The sequence below is a fragment of the Rana temporaria genome, assembly GCF_905171775.1.
Source record: "Rana temporaria chromosome 11 unlocalized genomic scaffold, aRanTem1.1 chr11z, whole genome shotgun sequence".
Classification (NCBI taxonomy): Eukaryota; Metazoa; Chordata; class Amphibia; order Anura; family Ranidae; genus Rana; species Rana temporaria.
In genome coordinates, this window is record NW_024404490.1 from 291425 (window position 1) to 310542 (window position 19118).

Sequence of the window (19118 nt, forward strand, 5' to 3'; positions counted from 1 at the left end):
TTTCCTGTATGCCCTGTTGTTCCTTCCTTAGCAAACAGTCTAGATCAGGTTTAAGCTCTGAGACCTCTGCAAAACCGAGCATAGCCTCTCTGTGTTCTTGGAGGTCCTCAGGGGTAGGTTCCCCTTCATTGCCAAACACAAAACCATCTGTAAGGATCTCCCACAGTAATCCAGGGCCACCTTAGGGTCATATCCCTCCGGAGAACATTCTGTCGTCTCCCCTAAATATTCCTCCTCCGTGTGCCATTGCAGAGCCCGATACCGATTGTCCAGCTCTATCTCCTGCTGGACCAGCCTGTCCAACTCAGTCACCCATTGCAGAGCCCGATACCGATTGCCCAGCTCTATCTCCTGCTGGACCAGCCTGTCCAACTCAGTCACCCATTGCAGAGCCCGACACCGATTGGCCAGCTCTATCTCCTGCTGGACCAGCCTGTCCAACTCAGTCACCCATTGCAGAGCCCGACACCGATTGTCCAGCTCTATCTCCTGCTGGACCAGCCTGTCCAACTCAGTCACCCATTGCAGAGCCCGACACCGATTGGCCAGCTCTATCTCCTGCTGGACCAGCCTATCCAACTCAGTCACCCATTGCAGAGCCCGACACCGATTGTCCAGCTCTATCTCCTGCTGGACCAGCCTATCCAACTCAGTCACCCATTGCAGAGCCCGATACCGATTGGCCAGCTCTATCTCCTGCTGGACCAGCCTATCCAACTCAGTCACCCATTGCAGAGCCCGACACCGATTGGCCAGCTCTATCTCCTGCTGGACCAGCCTATCCAACTCAGTCACCCATTGCAGAGCCCGATACCGATTGCCCAGCTCTATCTCCTGCTGGACCAGCCTGTCCAACTCAGTCACCCATTGCAGAGCCCGACACCGATTGGCCAGCTCTATCTCCTGCTGGACCAGCCTATCCAACTCAGTCACCCATTGCAGAGCCCGACACCGATTGCCCAGCTCTATCTCCTGCTGGACCAGCCTGTCCATCTCAGTCACCCATTGCAGAGCCCGACACCGATTGGCCAGCTCTATCTCCTGCTGGAGATAGTGGCTCTCATTGGCTTTGACAGATCATGCGACTTGTGCACTCAATGTCGGAGCGCATGTCAGACCAGTGTGAACTGGCCCTGATTGTCAAAGCTTAATTGAAGAAGCTGAGTTTAGAAGCTGATTGGCTCCCATGCAGAGCTGCTGATTTAGAAAATCCCCCCCACCATGTCTTTATGGAGCTGGATCTCTTCTGGCAAAGCTTCCAAAATATTTTGGAGCTTGTCTGGTAATTTGTATTGGTCAAGTCAGGTTTGATGTTGGATGAGAAGACCTGGTTCACAACACATTTCATTCCAATGGCGATCAGTAGGGATGAGGTCAGGAGATCGGTAGGGATGAGGTCAGGAGATCAGCAAGGATGAGGTCAGGAGATCAGTAGGGATGAGGTCAGGAGATCGGTAGGGATGAGGTCAGGAGATCGGTAGGGATGAGGTCAGGAGATCGGTAGGGATGAGGTCAGGTGATCAGTAGGGATGAGGTCAGGAGATCAGTAGGGATGAGGTCAGGAGATCAGTAAGGATGAGGTCAGGAGATCAGTAGGGATGAGGTCAGGCGATCAGTAGGGATGGGGTCAGGTGATCAGTAGGGATGAGGTCAGGAGATCAGTAGGGATGGGGTCAGGTGATCGGTAGGGATGAGGTCAGGAGATCAGTAGGGATGAGGTCAGGTGATCGGTAGGGATGAGGTCAGGAGATCAGTAGGGATGAGGTCAGGAGATCAGTAGGGATGAGGTCAGGTGATCGGTAGGGATGAGGTCAGGTGATCGGTAGGGATGAGGTCAGGTGATCGGTAGGGATGAGGTCAGGAGATCAGTAGGGATGAGGTCAGGAGATCGGTAGGGATGAGGTCAGGAGATCGGTAGGGATGAGGTCAGGAGATCGGTAGGGATGAGGTCAGGAGATCGGTAGGGGTGAGGTCAGGAGATCGGTGGGGTGAGGTCAGGAGATCGGTAGGGATGAGGTCAGGAGATCGGTAGGGATGAGGTCAGGAGATCGGTAGGGATGAGGTCAGGTGATCGGTAGGGATGAGGTCAGGTGATCGGTAGGGATGAGGTCAGGTGATCGGTAGGGATGAGGTCAGGTGATCGGTAGGGATGAGGTCGGGTGATCGGTAGGGATGAGGTCAGGTGATCGGTAGGGATGAGGTCAGGTGATCGGTAGGGATGAGGTCAGGTGATCGGTAGGGATGAGGTCAGGAGATCGGTAGGGATGAGGTCAGGAGATCGGTAGGGGTGAGGTCAGGAGATCGGTAGGGATGAGGTCAGGAGATCAGTAGGGATGAGGTCGGGTGATCGGTAGGGATGAGGTCGGGTGATCGGTAGGGATGAGGTCGGGTGATCGGTAGGGATGAGGTCGGGTGATCGGTAGGGATGAGGTCAGGAGATCGGTAGGGATGAGGTCAGGAGATCGGTAGGGATGAGGTCAGGTGATCGGTAGGGATGAGGTCAGGTGATCGGTAGGGATGAGGTCAGGAGATCGGTAGGGGTGAGGTCAGGAGATCGGTAGGGATGAGGTCAGGAGATCGGTAGGGATGAGGTCAGGAGATCGGTAGGGATGAGGTCAGGTGATCGGTAGGGATGAGGTCAGGTGATCGGTAGGGATGAGGTCAGGAGATCGGTAGGGATGAGGTCGGGTGATCGGTAGGGATGAGGTCGGGTGATCGGTAGGGATGAGGTCGGGTGATCGGTAGGGATGAGGTCAGGAGATCGGTAGGGATGAGGTCAGGAGATCGGTAGGGATGAGGTCGGGTGATCGGTAGGGATGAGGTCGGGTGATCGGTAGGGATGAGGTCGGGTGATCGGTAGGGATGAGGTCAGGAGATCGGTAGGGATGAGGTCAGGAGATCGGTAGGGATGAGGTCAGGTGATCGGTAGGGATGAGGTCAGGTGATCGGTAGGGATGAGGTCAGGAGATCGGTAGGGGTGAGGTCAGGAGATCGGTAGGGGTGAGGTCAGGAGATCGGTAGGGATGAGGTCAGGAGATCAGTAGGGATGAGGTCAGGAGATCGGTAGGGATGAGGTCAGGAGATCGGTAGGGATGAGGTCAGGAGATCAGTAGGGATGAGGTCAGGTCAAAATTCCACTACAGGACATTCATTCACATTTTTTTCTTTTCTGCCATCTAAGTTGCTGAGTGTGTGTGTGGGGGGGTGCTACCGCCGACCGCCCGACATTAAAGGATAAGCGCGGGGGGGGGGGGGGGGGGGGCGCAGGGGGTGAAGTTTAGGCCGCGGCCCCTTTATTGGGTTTAAAACCTTTTTAAAGTGGTTGTATACCCCACTTTTTTACCTACAGGTAAGCCTATAATAAGGCTCACCTGTAGGTATAAAGAATATCTCCTAAGCCTGTACAGTTTAGGAGATATTCCCCCCCGCATGCGCAGCGGGAATCCTCGGCTAAAGGATCGGCAGCCGCCGGACCTTGCCGAATTGAAGTCATCGCCGCTCCAGCCAATCACAGCGCTGCAGCGGCGATACCCGGAAGCAAGATGACATCTCGCTCGGCGTGGACCAGGTAAGTTCTCTTCACCTCGTTTTAAGGTAAGTATTTCATAATGAGCTAGTATGCGGTGCATACTAGCTCATTATGGCTTTTCCTTTACAGGTGTAAAAAATAATTTTCCTTTACAGGTGTAAAAAATAAAAAAAACAGGGTCTACAACCGCTTTAATGTCTGATTTGACTAAAAGGCCATCTGATCAAATGATCCAATCACAAGAGCAGCTTGATATACTGTAGATTTAGGTATATCAATGAGAATAGGTTATCACCAATTAGATCAATAAAGAACATGAACCCTTAGGAACTGACAAATGATTACACTCTTCAGGAATGACAGCTGAAGGTGATAACCTAAGCACATGGAGGCGGGATCCTAATCACATGGAGGCGGGATCCTAATCACATGGAGGCGGGATCCTAATCACATGGAGGCGGGATCCTAAACACATGGAGGCGGGATCCTAAACACATGGAGGCGGGATCCTAAACACATGGAGGCGGGATCCTAAACACATGGAGGCGGGATCCTAAACACATGGAGGCGGGATCCTAAACACATGGAGGCGGGATCCTAAACACATGTGTAACGGACACAGGCATGCTGCCGGGACAGTTATGATCTTCGTGCAGGGGGACTACAAGGAACTGCATGGCTTGTCACAAGTGGATGTACCACAGTGTATTCTGAGCTCAAAGGGTTAATTGGACAAGTCTCTTTCATTGCTGGAATGCTAATGTTCCCTTCGCATAGCTAATGAACTCTCTTTTGTGTGTAGGTAACAGCCCCCTGTGAGGTGTATGCTGATGGGGATTATGTGTGAGTGATAATTGTTTTAAAGGTTAATTGAATTCTATGTGCCTGGCCAGGAAATGTTAAGTGGGGTGAGGTGCCGAAGCGTCTAGAAACTGGCCAAGTGATTAATTCAAGGAGATGTCATTGTTTCAGGGGGTCTGTGTTGAAGCCCCCTACTGGGAAAAGGGGAGGGCGGAAACTGTCATTGTTCTTGTAACAGTTGTAACCAGATATAAGCAGGTGAAATATGCCAAATAAAGTCAGTCTGCTTGACCCTCCAAACGTAGCCCGTCTCGTTTCTTGGAAGGGCGTTCGATGGGATATACCGGCGGTACCTGCATATCGCAGCTTGCCAGGGAAAAGGACGTCTCCAATGGCCGATACCCCTCACTACCAGTGGGTAGCCGTTACAACATGGAGGCGGGATCCTAAACACATGGAGGCGGGATCCTAAACACATGGAGGCGGGATCCTAAACACATGGAGGCGGGATCCTAAACACATGGAGGCGGGATCCTAATCACATGGAGGCGGGATCCTAATCACATGGAGGCGGGATCCTAATCACATGGAGGCGGGATCCTAAACACATGGAGGCGGGATCCTAAACACATGGAGGCGGGATCCTAAACACATGGAGGCGGGATCCTAAACACATGGAGGCGGGATCCTAAACACATGGAGGCTGGATCCTAAACACATGGAGGCGGATCCTAAACACATGGAGGCGGGATCCTAATCACATGGAGGCGGGATCCTAATCACATGGAGGCGGGATCCTAAACACATGGAGGCGGGATCCTAAACACATGGAGGCGGGATCCTAATCACATGGAGGCGGGATCCTAATCACATGGAGGCGGGATCCTAAACACATGGAGGCGGGATCCTAAACACATGGAGGCGGGATCCTAAACACATGGAGGCGGGATCCTAAACACATGGAGGCGGGATCCTAAACACATGGAGGCGGGATCCTAATCACATGGAGGCGGGATCCTAATCACATGGAGGCGGGATCCTAAACACATGGAGGCGGGATCCTAAACACATGGAGGCGGGATCCTCATTTCATACATTTATTTAGAAAATTGTAAAACACCATCATGTCCTGTCCTGTGACACACTGTGAAGTGTACTCAGAGCCGATCCTAGAGTCACAGGCGCCTGAGTGCGCAGCACCCTGCCTAGGATCGGCTCTGAGTGATCTGATCTTTAACTTTTCTTAATAAAACAAAGTGGGAAAAATAAATGTAAAAACACAATAATATCAGGCAACTCATTCACAGATTTAAAACTTACAAGCCCTAAAGAGCCCAATTCCTGTGAAGAAAATAAATAAACCCTCAGAAAAGGCAATGATGATAAGCGGAGTGATCAGCCTGACACGCTGTACACTGCACGGGAGCACTAACCACCCTACCACAGTACTGTACCGCCAATAACTGCAGCAAATGAAAACACAATCAGACGAGGAATTATAGGAACACCCTTGTACCACACCTATTGAATGCCGCAAAAAGATTAATTCCAAGGAGGTGGCAGGAGATGGAATGCCCACCAATCTGGGAATGGATCGATGCGGTTGAAGAAACCTATAAAATGGAAGAACTGAAAGAGGGAATAGAGGGCAATAACATGTCACAAAATACGAAATGGGATAACTGGAGAACCTTTAAGAAATCATGGAGTTACGCAGAAAAGTTAAGGGAAGACATTTAAAAGTTAACCTAGAAAAAGTTGGAGAGAATTAGAGTTATAAGAGATTGTTTAAGGTGAGATAGGGGGGGTGGGGGGGGGAGGGAAGAGGGAGAATAAGGGGAGGAAATTGTAACGGTGTATATTTTTTGTCTTTTTCTTTTCTTTGCCTCCTTTTTAAGGGAAGGGGAGCAAAAGGATTGAAACAACAATAATAAATATAATAAAAAAAAAAAAAAAAAAAAAATTCACATAAGAAGCAACACTAATGATGCGAAACCAAACTAGAGATGCAATGGGCTGGCACGCAGAACATGAGCATACAATGCACACTCTATGAGGTAGAGTCTGAAGTGGAAAAAAAAAAAAAAAATGAAAACACAATGAAGACATTTCACAGGTCAGAAGTGTGATAATTGAACTATACATGAAAGCACTAGAGAGCTGGGAGTGATCAGGAAGGGGGGGTGACTAAAGGCTGACTGACTGACCACACAGCATGAAAGACACTGACAGACTGACCACACTAAGCATGGAAGACACTGACAGAGGAGACTGAAGCAGACAGATCATAGTGAAGTGTGTGTACATTCCCGGCCCTCAGAGCCTCACTCACCCTAGTCTGTGGTGATGATGATCCTGCTGGAGAGGTGTTGATCGCGCTGTCGGCCCATGGTAGAAGCTTCAGACCCGCTGCCCACCTGCCTCACGCTGGCAGGATCAGTGGCGCTGTGGGTGTCTGAGTCGGGCTCCTTATCCTGCGTATTCTTCCATGGTAGCTTCTGTCCTGTCGGCCCATGGTAGAAGCTTCAGACCCGCTGCCCACCTGGCTCACGCTGGCAGGATCAGTGGCGCTGTGGGTGTCTGAGTCGGGTTCCTTATCCTGCGTATTCTTCCATGGTAGCTTCTGTCCTGTCGGCCTGTGGACTGACCCTTCCAGTCAGCGCTCCTCCTCTTCTGTAAAGTCGCAGCGGTGATGAGGTGACGCTCCTATGGTCTCGCCTCAGGTGGATGAAAAGTTCCATGTCTGGCCTCAGGTAACCCGTCACCATCAGTATATAGCGTATACCCGTCACTTCAGGAATGAGAGGCACCATACAGGCCCGGGGCCCACAGAGGTAAGTGAAGATCTCACCAGGGAAAACTGAGGGGGGTAAAAATAAATAATGACATGACTGAGGCGACGCTTTCTCCGGGGGAATTGGTCCTTGGAAGTAGAATCTCCATTCTGGGCTGAGAGGAGGTGAAAAGATCCGGAAGGAAGGCCGAGGAGAATCCTGAGGGGAGTCCATCTGACAGACCTGAGGTAAAAGCTGACTCTGCCCAGTGACAGGAGAGGGGAGAGAAGTAAAAGGTTACACTCATTGGCTAGATGTTTCCCGCCAAAAAGATTTGTCCAATCCAGTGCTTTGCAGCTGAGGTAAATCTTCTTAGTAACAGCAGGCAGCTTGTCACGTGAAACACAAAGCAGAACCAGCAGAGCAGCCATAGGGAGACATGTACATATCAATTATCATAGACTCTATTAAGAGTAAAATGTATTTATTAAACAAATGGGTGTTAGGGGTGACAATCCCATGGGGCCACTTCTCTATTTTATTCTTTCGTGGCCCCAACATTCCAACTCCTTTAGGCCACACTACTGACCATCTACAGCAGGGATCCTCAAACTACGGCCCTCCAGCTGTTGCAGAACTACACGTCCTATTAACCACTTCAGCCCCGGTCAATGACGGGGCCACTTTTTGCGATTTGGTACAGCATCGTTTTAACAGACAATTGCGCGGTCGTGCGTCGCGGCTCCTAAACAAAACTGCCATCCTTTTTTCCCCACAAATAGAGCTTTCTTTTGGTGGTATTTGATCACCTCTGCGGTTTTTATTTTTTGCGCTATAAACAAAAATAGAGCGACAATTTTGAAAAAAAATAATATTTTTTACTTTTTTCTATATTAAATATCCCCAAAAATATATAAAAAAACTATTTTTTTCCTCAGTTTAGGCCGATACGTATTCTTCTACATATTTTTCGTAAAAAAAAAATCGCAATAATCGTTTATTGATTGGTTTGCGCAAAAGTTATAGCGTTTACAAAATAGGGGATAGTTTTATGGCATTTTTATTAATATTTTTTTTTACTAGTAATGGTGGCAATCAGCGATTTTTATCGGTACTGTGACATTATGGCGGACACTTCGTTCACATTTTTGGGACCAGTGGCATTTTTATAGCAATCAGTGCTAAAAAATGCATTGATTACTATAAAAATGCCACTGGCAGGGAAGGGGTTAACACTAGGGGGCGAGGAAGGGGTTAAGTATGTTCCCTGGGTTCTAACTGAAGGGGGGTGGGACTGACATGGGGAAATGACTGATCGCTGTTCATACATTGTATGAACAGACGATCAGGCATTTCTCCCCCTGACAGGACCGGGAGCTGTGCGTTTACACACACAGCTCCCGGTTCTCGCTCTGTAACGAGCGATCGCGGGTGCCCGGCGGTGATCGCACCCGCCGCGTACGCGCGTCGGCATCAGAGGTGAGCCCTATTGGCTGAACGGCGAGATGACGTATATCTCGCGGCGGCTGGTCGGCAAGCAGTTAAGGCATTGTAACACACTGACATTCACAGACATGACTGGGCATGATGGGAATTGTAGTTCCTGATCTACAGAGATATCCCATCCGTCACCGCTCAGCGGGTGAGATCCTGGCAGTCCGGCCCTCCATGGAGGTCCCCCGGAGGACACGGCCAGAGTTCCGCACTCATAATATATATCCGCGCCTCACATACTGTACGTTTTGTTGCTCTGAGGGTTCTGTACTTATTATTCGGGGTCTCTTATCCTCTCACCATAATACACAGAGCTCCTCCTCTATATTGGGCTCCAGGTTCTCCGGTGTGTAAAAGGAACTGTCTGTGTTGCTTTAAAAACAAACTAAAGTGCCTCCTATATATTCTACATGCAGATCATTGTATGTCTCTTATTATTACAGAGAGAAAAGATAACTCCGGAGCCGTTATCACCGCCGTGCTCGTCCCCTTTCTGGGCGTGTTATTTCTGGGTGTATTGGGTTTCCTCTACTTCAGATTTATAAAGAAAGGTAAGAAATGGGCCGTTAGATTTCTTTCACAAAGATTTGTTAGTATGTTAGCAACATATCAGGTCAACATATAGATGGTATGGCCCCTTTCACACTGGGGCAGTAAAGCGCCTCTATATTTACCGCCAATTTCGCAGTGCTATTCGGCCGCTAGTGGGGCGATTTTACCCCCCGCTAGCAGCTGAGAAAGGGCTAAAAACCAGCGCAAAGCGCCTCTGCAGAGGTACAATGCTGGCTCTTTAGCCGTGGTGTCTCATTGATTTCAATGGGCAGGAGCCGTATACACACCTCTCCAAAGATGCGGCTAGCAGGACTCCAGTGGGAAAGCCCTCGGGGTATCACACTGGAGAGACAGCAGCGGCTGTTTAGGGTCGGTTTGCAGGCGCTATTTTTAGTGCAATAGCACCTGCAAACCGCCCCAGTGTGAAAGGGGTCTAACGCAATGCAATAAACCAAGGACAAAACAGAAAAAAATATGCTGGTGCTGCCTCAATGCTCCATTGGATGAGAAGGGAACAAAAAGGATTATAAGTCCAGGAGAAGCATTCTAATGCCGCGTACAGACGATCGGACATTCCGTGGATTTTTTTTCTGAGGGATGTTGGCTCAAACTTGTCTTGCATACCAGAGGTCGACCGATATATCAGCCGATATTTGGCCATTTTTGATAAATCGCCATTGGCCGATTATTATCAAAATTAGGTCGATATTTTACACTGACCGCGGTTCCTCCTCCCTTCTCTGGCAGCATCAAGCGCTGCGCTGTGTGTGTGAAACTGACAAGTAACAGAGAGGAGAGAGAAAGGAGCTGTCAGAAATTGAGCTTGATGTCAGGAGTGGGTGGGACCCAGCAGCTACAGCCAATGGGATGTTATCTGGCCGGGCCGCTACGTGAATGGGGCCCTGCCCCCTTTCTTAAGCAGCTCTATCATTGAATGGGGCCCACCCCCACATCAAACTCAATTCTGACAGCACTCTCTCTCTCTCCTCTGTGTTACTGTCAGTTTCACACACCGTTAAAGTCTCGGCTCAGTGTGGAACCTGCCTTTGCCAACAAGTGCCACCACATATCCGTGCCATCTGTCAATGCCAACCAGTGTCACCCACCAGTGCCAACCAATGCCAACCAGTGCCACCGCTAATCAGTGTCTCCAGCCAGTGCCATTCAGTGCCATCTGTCAATGCCAACCAGTGTCACCCACTAGTGCCAACCAATGCCAACCAGTGCCACCGCTAATCAGTGTCTCCAGCCAGTGCCAATCAGTGCCATCTGTCAATGCCAACAGGTGTCACCCACCAGTGCCAACCAATGCCAGCCAGTGCCACCCACAGGGCAGAACTGCAGGGATGCAGGGTGGGCGCCAGCCGGTGAGAGATGATGTCATCTCTCTGCTCTGCCACCGTCCGGCTCCATGATTGGCCAGCCACCCGCTCACCCACGAGCGGGCCCAGGTGCTCACCCGCTCTCTCATCCACTTGCCGAGCCTCCCACCCGCTCACCAACCGAGCCGCCTGAGAGCCCGGCCTGCCCATGGAGCCGCCCACCCACTCACTCACCTGCATTCTCGGGTGGAGGGGCAATTGCCCCGTTGCCCCCATCTGGATCCGCCCCTGTACCCAACTTGTGAAGGTATAATACCAAACTGCCAACTTAGGAAAAACATTGTCCGACCTGTAAGGCGTGTGCGTGGTACAGAGACAAGTACCCGAAAGCATTCCCTGGCTGTGGATGAAAAGAATATAAAGTAAAGCATGTATAGTAATACAATTTAAAAAGAATAAATCCGCGCCAATTATCTAAAAGTGATTAATTAAATTATTAAGCTGCTCCTCTAATAGTAAAAAATATAATTCTTACTACAAAGTGATTAGTGAAAAAGGAGGGCGCTAGAAAGTGATTATAAGAAACACTCATAAATATTAAATATACTAAAGTGAGAAAAATACAAATCATAAAATTCTCCCAAGTGGATAAACCAGTGATATACAATTAGTGGTAATAAATCTTTAAAATAAATAACCAAAAAGTATTGCACACATAATATAAGTCCATAAAGAAAGTGTTTGACTCTAAGGAAAAATATACAAAGCAAAAAAGATAAAAAATTGTCCCAATTGAAAAAAAAAAAAAAAAATGTGATTAATTTCCAAAATCCATCCACCAACAAGAAACAAAATCTTGCTGTAAAATGATTATTGTCCAGACAGTGCAAACTTGTTCCTTCACCATACGCAAGGATAAGACACCCAAAGTGCGCAGAAGGGAAATGTGCTTACCAGACTCAATGGATCTTTTTGATTAGAAAAAGATCTCATGCGATTAGCAGGAGCGTGCCTGCACACTTGGCCATAAACGGAAGATGTGGGTATTGGCTAAAGAATGGGACTGCAGACTCGTCTGCTTGAAGAGCAACGTACGTCGCGGCGCAGCCTGGTCACGTGTACTCCCTACGTCACATCCGGCAATCTGGCTTGAGCTTCCGACTGGTGAAACGCACGCCGTTGAGGAAGTGGAGGAACCACAAGTGCTTTTCCTTACGAGTCTGCAGCCCCAGTGCGGGGTTGGGCACCTTTTTAATGTCTTGAGCCAATGTCCACATCTCCTGTTTATGGCCAAGTGTGGAGGCACGCTCCTGCTAAGCGCATGAGATCTTTTTCTTATCAAAAAGATCCATTGAGTCTGGTAAGCACATTTCCCTTCTGCGCACTTTGGGTGTCTTATCCTTGCGTATGGTGAAGGAACAAGTCTGCACTGTCTGGAAAACAATCCTTTTACAGCAAGATTTTGTTTTTTGTTGGTGGATGGATTTTGGAAAGTCGTGGGTGGGTGGAGTCGTGATGTCAGTAGACTCCCCGCCCACCTCTACACTTCCCTTCCACTAAATTCTGCTATGGTCACTAACATCCAGTCAAAATCCAGAAAAGTAACCACATGACTTCAAAAAAGGTGTGGGGGTGGGAATTAAAAAAAATAATGCCTGTCTCCAGGCTAGTGCATGAGATATGTAAATAACCTGTCACTCACAGCAAGGGGGCGGAACGGACTAAGGTTTTCCTCTGTAAGTCCATTTATTTCACTGAACAATAAAAGAGGGTGGGGGGTCGAAAGTTCGCTGTTTAACCACTTAAGACTCGGACCATTATGCAGGTTAAGGATCTTGCCCCTTTTTGCGATTCGGCACTGCGTCGCTTTAACTGACAATTGCGCGGTCGTGCGACGTGGCTCCCAAACAAGATTGGCGTCCTTTTTTCCCCACAAATAAAGCTTTCTTTTGGTGGTATTTGATCTGCGGTTTTTATTTTTTGCGCTATAAACAAAAATAGAGCGACAATTTTGAAAAAAAATCTATATTTTTTACTTTTTGCCATAATAAATATCCCCCAAAAAATATATATAAACATTTTTTTTTTCCTCAGTTTAGGCCGATACGTATTCTTCTCTTATTCATTTTTTTTTTTACTAGTAATGGCGGCGATCAGCGTTTTTTTTTTGTGCCAGCGACATTATGGCGCCACATCGGACAATTTTGACACATTTTTAGGACCATTGTCATTTTCACAGCGAAAAGTGGTATACAAATGCACTGATTACTGTGAAAATTACAATGGCAGTGAAGGGGTTAACCACTAGGGGGCTCTAAGGGGTTAAGTGATTCTTACTGTAGGGGGGTGTGACATCACTGATCGTCGTTCCCTATAACAGGGAACAGACGATCAGTGACACTGTCACACAGAAGAACGGGGAAGGTTTTTTTACACTCACCTCTCCCCGTTCCTCAGCTGCTGTGACCTGATCGCGGGACACTGGCTTCGGACCGGGTCGCGTGTGACCAACAGCTGGGCTCTTAAAGGCGACATACAGGTACGTGCCTGTGCCCAGCCGTGCCATTCTGCCGATGTATATGTGCAGGAGGTGGTCCTTAAGTGGTTAACGATACACAACATAGGACAGAGCCCACGTGATCAGGTGGGCATCTTGGTGAACTGTTTTGTCCTCTTCCGCCGGAAAAACCTGCAATCTGGACTGGCATCACAAAAGGTAAGGAAAAACAGCCTGGCCCTGAGAAGAAACGAAGCATTACCAGGCACCATGTAATCAGGCTGAGTGGTGCGAGCGAATGTGGTGAACATAGGCACGCCCCCAGGATATTGCTCCTGCACGTGCAATTGTAGGAATACAAATCAGACTGTAGCGGCCCCATTGGCTTTGAGTAAATAACGAGAGGAGAGCTTCTGACGGGTGCCGTACTTTTATTCTTTTGCCTCAAAGGTGTGCATTATGGTTGAACACCACAGAGGTTACACCTTTTGACTCCTTAAACACCATAAGCACCATTTGCACCGGGAAAACTCGCTCCGCTTGCTAAGGGGTGCAAACTTTAGAAAACGTCCATAAACCATCACCTTCCCACGAGGTACTGCCGGTGTGTTGTCATATTCTGCTCCCTATCGCAGAATGCTACGGAAGTGACATTGCGGCTGTGAAGGATGTCAGTGTAAATCTCCCTGCTTGGTTAAATTGTGGGTTAGATGGATTCATGTGTCACAAGCTATTGACATGTTAATGACCCTTCCTCAGCCAGCTCCCTAGTTCAAATGGTAATTGATTTATTGTGTGTGGGAAGGAGACCGGCCTTACTGTTTACAATGATTAGATAAGGGGCTCATGTTAATTATTCTGATTGCTTCATTGTGGTCACGCTGTTACAACTAGTAATTAACTCCACTGATGTCTTTATCTAAAGAAACGTGTCTGCATGGTCGGCTCCAACTTGTCTCCTATAATCTGTATGGGAAACTCCACTGTGTGAGGGGGGCGTTCCTAACAGGCTGTAACCACATATAAGCTGAGTTTTTGTGTCAATAAAGTGTCTTGTTCCAGCAGTAAGCTTGTCTCATGTGTGGCTTTCTGGGCGATTCCAGGGATATCCCTCCTCGTGGAATATTGGGGTGATTTTCGTTATGGGAAGAAGGGAACGTTGACGGGGATATCATACCGATACCGTCACAGCGGCCAACTGCGCATGCGCGATGCGTTCCAACCACAAGTGCGATGCGTTCCAGGGGATTTACGACACTACACACAAGGGAACCCATCTTTTCTGCAATTGAAACACTTCTTGTCTTTGGTAATAAGCAGAGTACAGCATCAGATGATTGCTGGCTGCAGTGACAGTGCACATCTGCAAAGTCTGATCTTTACCTAGTTGGATCAGTGAAATCCAGAGTTTGAAGCCAAAGAAATTGTTTGTATCAACCTGAAAAGCAATGGTGAAAAATTGTGTAAATCCCCTGGAACGCATCACGCATGCGCAGTTGGCCGCAACGTCACTTTCGTAGCATTCTGCGATAGGGAGCAGAATATGACAACACACCGGCTTGCCTTGCCTCTGAGTGAATGCTGAAGCAATGAGGGCTTCCTTTCTCCCAAACTAGAGGAAGGAGGAAGTGTCTGGTGATTAAAACATTCCCCAGGGGAACAAGAGGAAGGCAATAAAGGTTCCACCTGTCAGTCAGTGCTGAACAAAGATTTAAAGCGACAGGCGGACAGTTACACAGACATATAGGTGGATTCAGAGAGAGTTAGGCCGGCGTATCAATAGAGTATCAGTAGATACGCCGACCTAACTCGGAATCTGCGCCGTCCTAAGTTTAAGTGTATTCTCAAACAGAGATACACTTAAACCTATCTAAGATACGACAGCTTGCGCCGTCCTATCTTAGGGTGCAATATTTAGGCTGGCCGCTAGGTGGCGCTTCTGTTGAGTTTGGCGTAGAATATGAAAATGCATAGATATGCCTATTCACGAACGTACGCTTGCCCGTTTACGTAAGGCATTTTCAGGCGTAAAGTTATTCCGTCAAATAGCTGGACTAGTAATGTTAAGTATGGCCGTCGTTCCCGCATCGAAATTTGAAAATTTTACGTCGTTTGCATAAGTCGTCCGTGAATAGGGCTGGACGTAATTTACGCCCACGTCGAAACCAATGACATCCTTGCGGCGTACTTTGCCGCAATGCACACTGGGATATGTACACGGACGGCGCATGCGCCATTCGTAAAAAACGTCAATCACGTAGGGTCACCCACCATTAACATAAAACACGCCCCCTCAGCCTAATTTGAATTAGGCGCTCTTACGCCGGCCACATTTACGCTACGCCGCCGTAAGTTAGGAGGCAAGTACTTTGTGAATACAGTACTTGCCTCTCTGACTTAAGGCGGCGTAGCGTAAATACGATGCACTATGCCGCCTTAAAGATGCGGCAGTCTTTATGAATCCAGCTAATAGATTCTTCAAAGGACAACTTGGAAACAAACAATCTGGGGAGCAAGTCCTTGTATTCGTGGGGCAGAGGAGGTAGTGAGAGCGGAGAGCAGTCAAACATCATCAAGGGGGATAAGATGAGTAGGGAGATGATAGAGAGCCAGGGTTCCAGAGAGTAAAAGAGTCAGATGGGGATTTAGGGAGAATACTAAGATCAGCAGAAGACATCACTGTGGGTTTCCCTGCGCTCAAGCCAGGACATGGCTGCCTCTGAATCCTCAAAAACAGTGCACTCTGTCGTCGGCCTCCGCCCGGAGGTGGGCAGGGAAGAGCACAGCGTATTTGATGTGTTTAATACGGAGGCGCCTTTTAGCTTCTGTAAAGATTTTGCATTTGCGCTGCATCTCTGCAGAGAATATTTCCCTTCTTTCTGCTTAAGCTCAATATGGTATCTCGGTCTCTATAGTTAAGGAATGTCGCTGTCACGTACCTGGTGATAGAGCCTGACGTGCAGGGAGCGCCTACTCTTGCTTCTCTGACTCCGGAGCCTCTGGTAGTGTGGACAGGGAGCTTGAGAGTACAAAGTCGCACAAGCGCCTGGCAAGAACGCTGTGCTGGAGCTGAGGTGGACTCCTGTAGACTCCAAAGAGATGTCAGCGATGCCGGGGATAGCAGGACAACAGACAGCTGGAGCTTGGTGCAGGAAGCTGGGATCAGCAACAGGAGGGAGGTGTGCTGTAGTACGGGCACAAGCAGGGTCAGGCAGGCCGGGTCAAACATTGGCGGGCGGATCAGGTACAGGGTAGAAGCAGGAGCGAAGTCGTAGTTCAGGACGGATCAGTAACAGGCGGGCAGCAGTCAGATTAGAGGAGCAGGCAGAGACCAGGTCAGACAAGCCGGGGGTCAGGGCAGGCGGAGGTCAAGGATGATCAGAGGCAAGCCGGGTCGCAGGAACTGTAGACAATCAGGTAACGGGTATCAGGTGGGTAACGGGAAGCGCTGAAGACCTAACAGCAAGAGGCCGCAGGATCAGCTCCATTAAATAGCCTGGTTTGGCACCAAAATGGCGTCAGCACGTGCCTGCGCGCCGCTGCCGCTCGTGCCTGTGCGCGCCAAAGTGCCGCAATTGCGCGTGCCCGTGCGTGCTAATGCGCCGTTGCCGCTCATGCCCGTGCCCATGCGCGCCAATGTGCTGCTAGCGCCATCTAGTGGCCTGCTTTGTCCATGATAGTCACGATGAATGTGCGAGGTGGGGCCCCCGATTGAAGGTGGTCTCCCGGACATAGGGTGGGCCCGTTTAACAACAAACATAGGGGAAAAGGCCTCCTTACCGTACATGATGCACAGGAGTTGCTCCAGGAATGAGGATCAGTCATTTCCTTCAGGCAGCCCGATAAATCTCAGGTTTCTCCTTCTGAGCCTGTTTTCCATTTCGTCCTGCTTCTGGAGAAATTGGTTCACTTGTAGCTGCATGCTGTCTGTAGAGATCTGGAGGAGGGGGGGAGGGAGTCCTCCACAGTGCTCAGCGGAGTTTCTAGGAATTTTATTTTTTAAATAAAACTTTGTATTGGATACAGATGATTTCTGAGTGACAACCAGGCATGTAGTGGCCATTGGGACTACCAGGAGTTTCCCGTGGGCTGATGGCTCAGTGGGCCGGTTTCAGTGACAGCCAGTGGCATCGCTAGGGGTTGGCTTTTAGTGGTATAGCCGCAAATCTGGGGCCCATAGCCCTGAGTCCCAGGGGTCCCCAACCACAGGGCCGCAGCCCACTACCGGGCCATCACCTCTCTGCAGCCGTGCGGTGGGCAGCACAGAAGAGCCAGAGAGCGGGCAGGCAAGAGAACAGAGAGATGACATCATCTCTCACTGCCCACCCTCTCTCTGGTGACCCTGATGTAAGGAGTGGCTCTCTGGGGACCCTAATGCAAGTGGGGGCTCTCTTGGGACCCTGATGTAAGGGGGAGGCTCTCTGGGAACCCTGATGTAAGTGGGGGGGCTCTCTGGGGACCCTGATGTAAGGGGGAGGCTCTCTGGGGACCCTGATGTAATGGGGGGCTTTTTGGGGACTCTAATGTAAGGGGGAGGCTCTCTGGGAACACTGATGTAAGTGAGGGGGGCTCTCTCAGGATCCTGATGTAAGTGATGGATGCTCTCTAGAGACCCTGATGTACGGGGGCTCTCTGGGGACCCTGATGCAAGACTGAGTCTCTCTGGGGACTCTGATGTAATGGGTTGGCTCTCTGATGTAAGGGGGGCACTCTGATGTAAGGGGGGCTCTCTGATGTAAGGGGGGCACTCTGATGTAAGGGGGGTTCTCTGATGTAAGGGGTGGCTCTCTGATGTAAGGGGGGCTCTCTGATGTAAGGGGGGCTCTCTGATGTAAGGGGGGCTCTCTGATGTAAGGGGTGGCTCTCTGATGTAAAGGGGACACTCTGATGTAAGGGGGGGGCTCTCTGATGTAAGGGGGGCTCTCTGGAGACCCTGATGTGAGTGTTGAGTGTACTGTAATATGTTTTTTTTTTATATCTGACCTTTTTTTGGGTGATACTGAAGTATCTTGTATATTAGTTCAGTTGGTTGACGACGAGATGAGTCTGATCTCCGGATAACACAAATACATTATATAATAAATGTAATAATCCATACAATGATTTCCTCTTCCAGATCCTCCCACTCTCTCGGAGATTACCGGGAACGATGATCTGATTGACATGAACAGGACGACTCTGACTTGTCAGATTATGGACTTCAGACCCAACGACATAGATATCTCTGTGTGTATGAGAAGATCCGGGGAGGAGATGAGGACCATCTACACCTGGAAGTCTGGAGGTCTCCTCACTCCGGTCAGGATAAGTAAAGATAGTGGAGGAGGGGATGAAGATGTAGATATGGAGGAGGGGAGACAACTGATGAATGGATCTGCAGGACACGAGGATAGGCTTCTACAGCTGGAGATGACTCCTCTTATCAGAAGGAAGAAGTTTGGTGCATTCCTCTGTCAGTGTTCTCTCCAGATAACTCCCAGCTATGGCCTGGATAATGGAGCGGAATTATCTGTCCATGTAAAACACCCGGCACTGACCTCTCCGGTCTCGGTACGCAGAATACTCAACGTCATTGGAGGTGAGACTCTTCTACATGAAATGTTTCTGCGCATTACTTGCAGTGATTGGTCTTGTCTGACCTCCTAGGGGGCAGTAGTGGGCTCTACTGTACAGATTAATAATTATTGGAGGATGGAGCTCCATGTGAACTGTCTATATGTCCTTCAGCAAAAGGACATGTCTGAAATTTTGTAATGTACCTCATTGCTTTATATTTTTATGGAATATATTTGTGTAGCGCCCTCCTAGGTAGGTGCTGGGATGAGTGTATATCGTTTCTGTTTTCTCTACTTAAAGTGGGAGTTCACCCGAAAAACAATTTTTAACATTAGATTGAGGCTCATTTTGTGAAGGGGAATCGGGTGTTTTTTTTTTAAATTGAAGCAGTACTTACCGTTTTAGAGAGCGATCTTCTCCGCCGCTTCCGGGTATGGTCTTCGGGACTGGGTGTTCCTATTTGATTGACAGGCTTCCGATTGTCGCATACATCGCGTCACGAGTAGCCGAAAGAAGCCGAACGTCGGTGCGGCTCTATACGGCGCCTGCGCACCGATGTTTGGCTACTTTCGGAAAATCGTGACGCGCTGTAT

At 49.1% G+C, this 19118-nt stretch overlaps 1 protein-coding gene across 2 annotated transcripts in view; it reads left to right on the forward strand.

Moving 5' to 3' along the window:
• LOC120921982 (hemicentin-1-like) overlaps positions 1-19118 on the forward strand; it is a 157339-nt gene that overhangs the window by 105803 nt on the left and 32418 nt on the right. The window contains exons 4-5 of one of the 2 annotated variants that reach the window (XM_040334506.1): positions 9042-9149; positions 18086-18547. The exons of the other annotated variant lie outside the window; for it this stretch is intronic. Coding sequence (XP_040190440.1) covers positions 9042-9149; positions 18086-18547 — 570 coding nt within the window. The remainder of the gene's footprint in view (positions 1-9041; positions 9150-18085; positions 18548-19118) is intronic. 2 annotated transcript variants of the gene reach the window in all.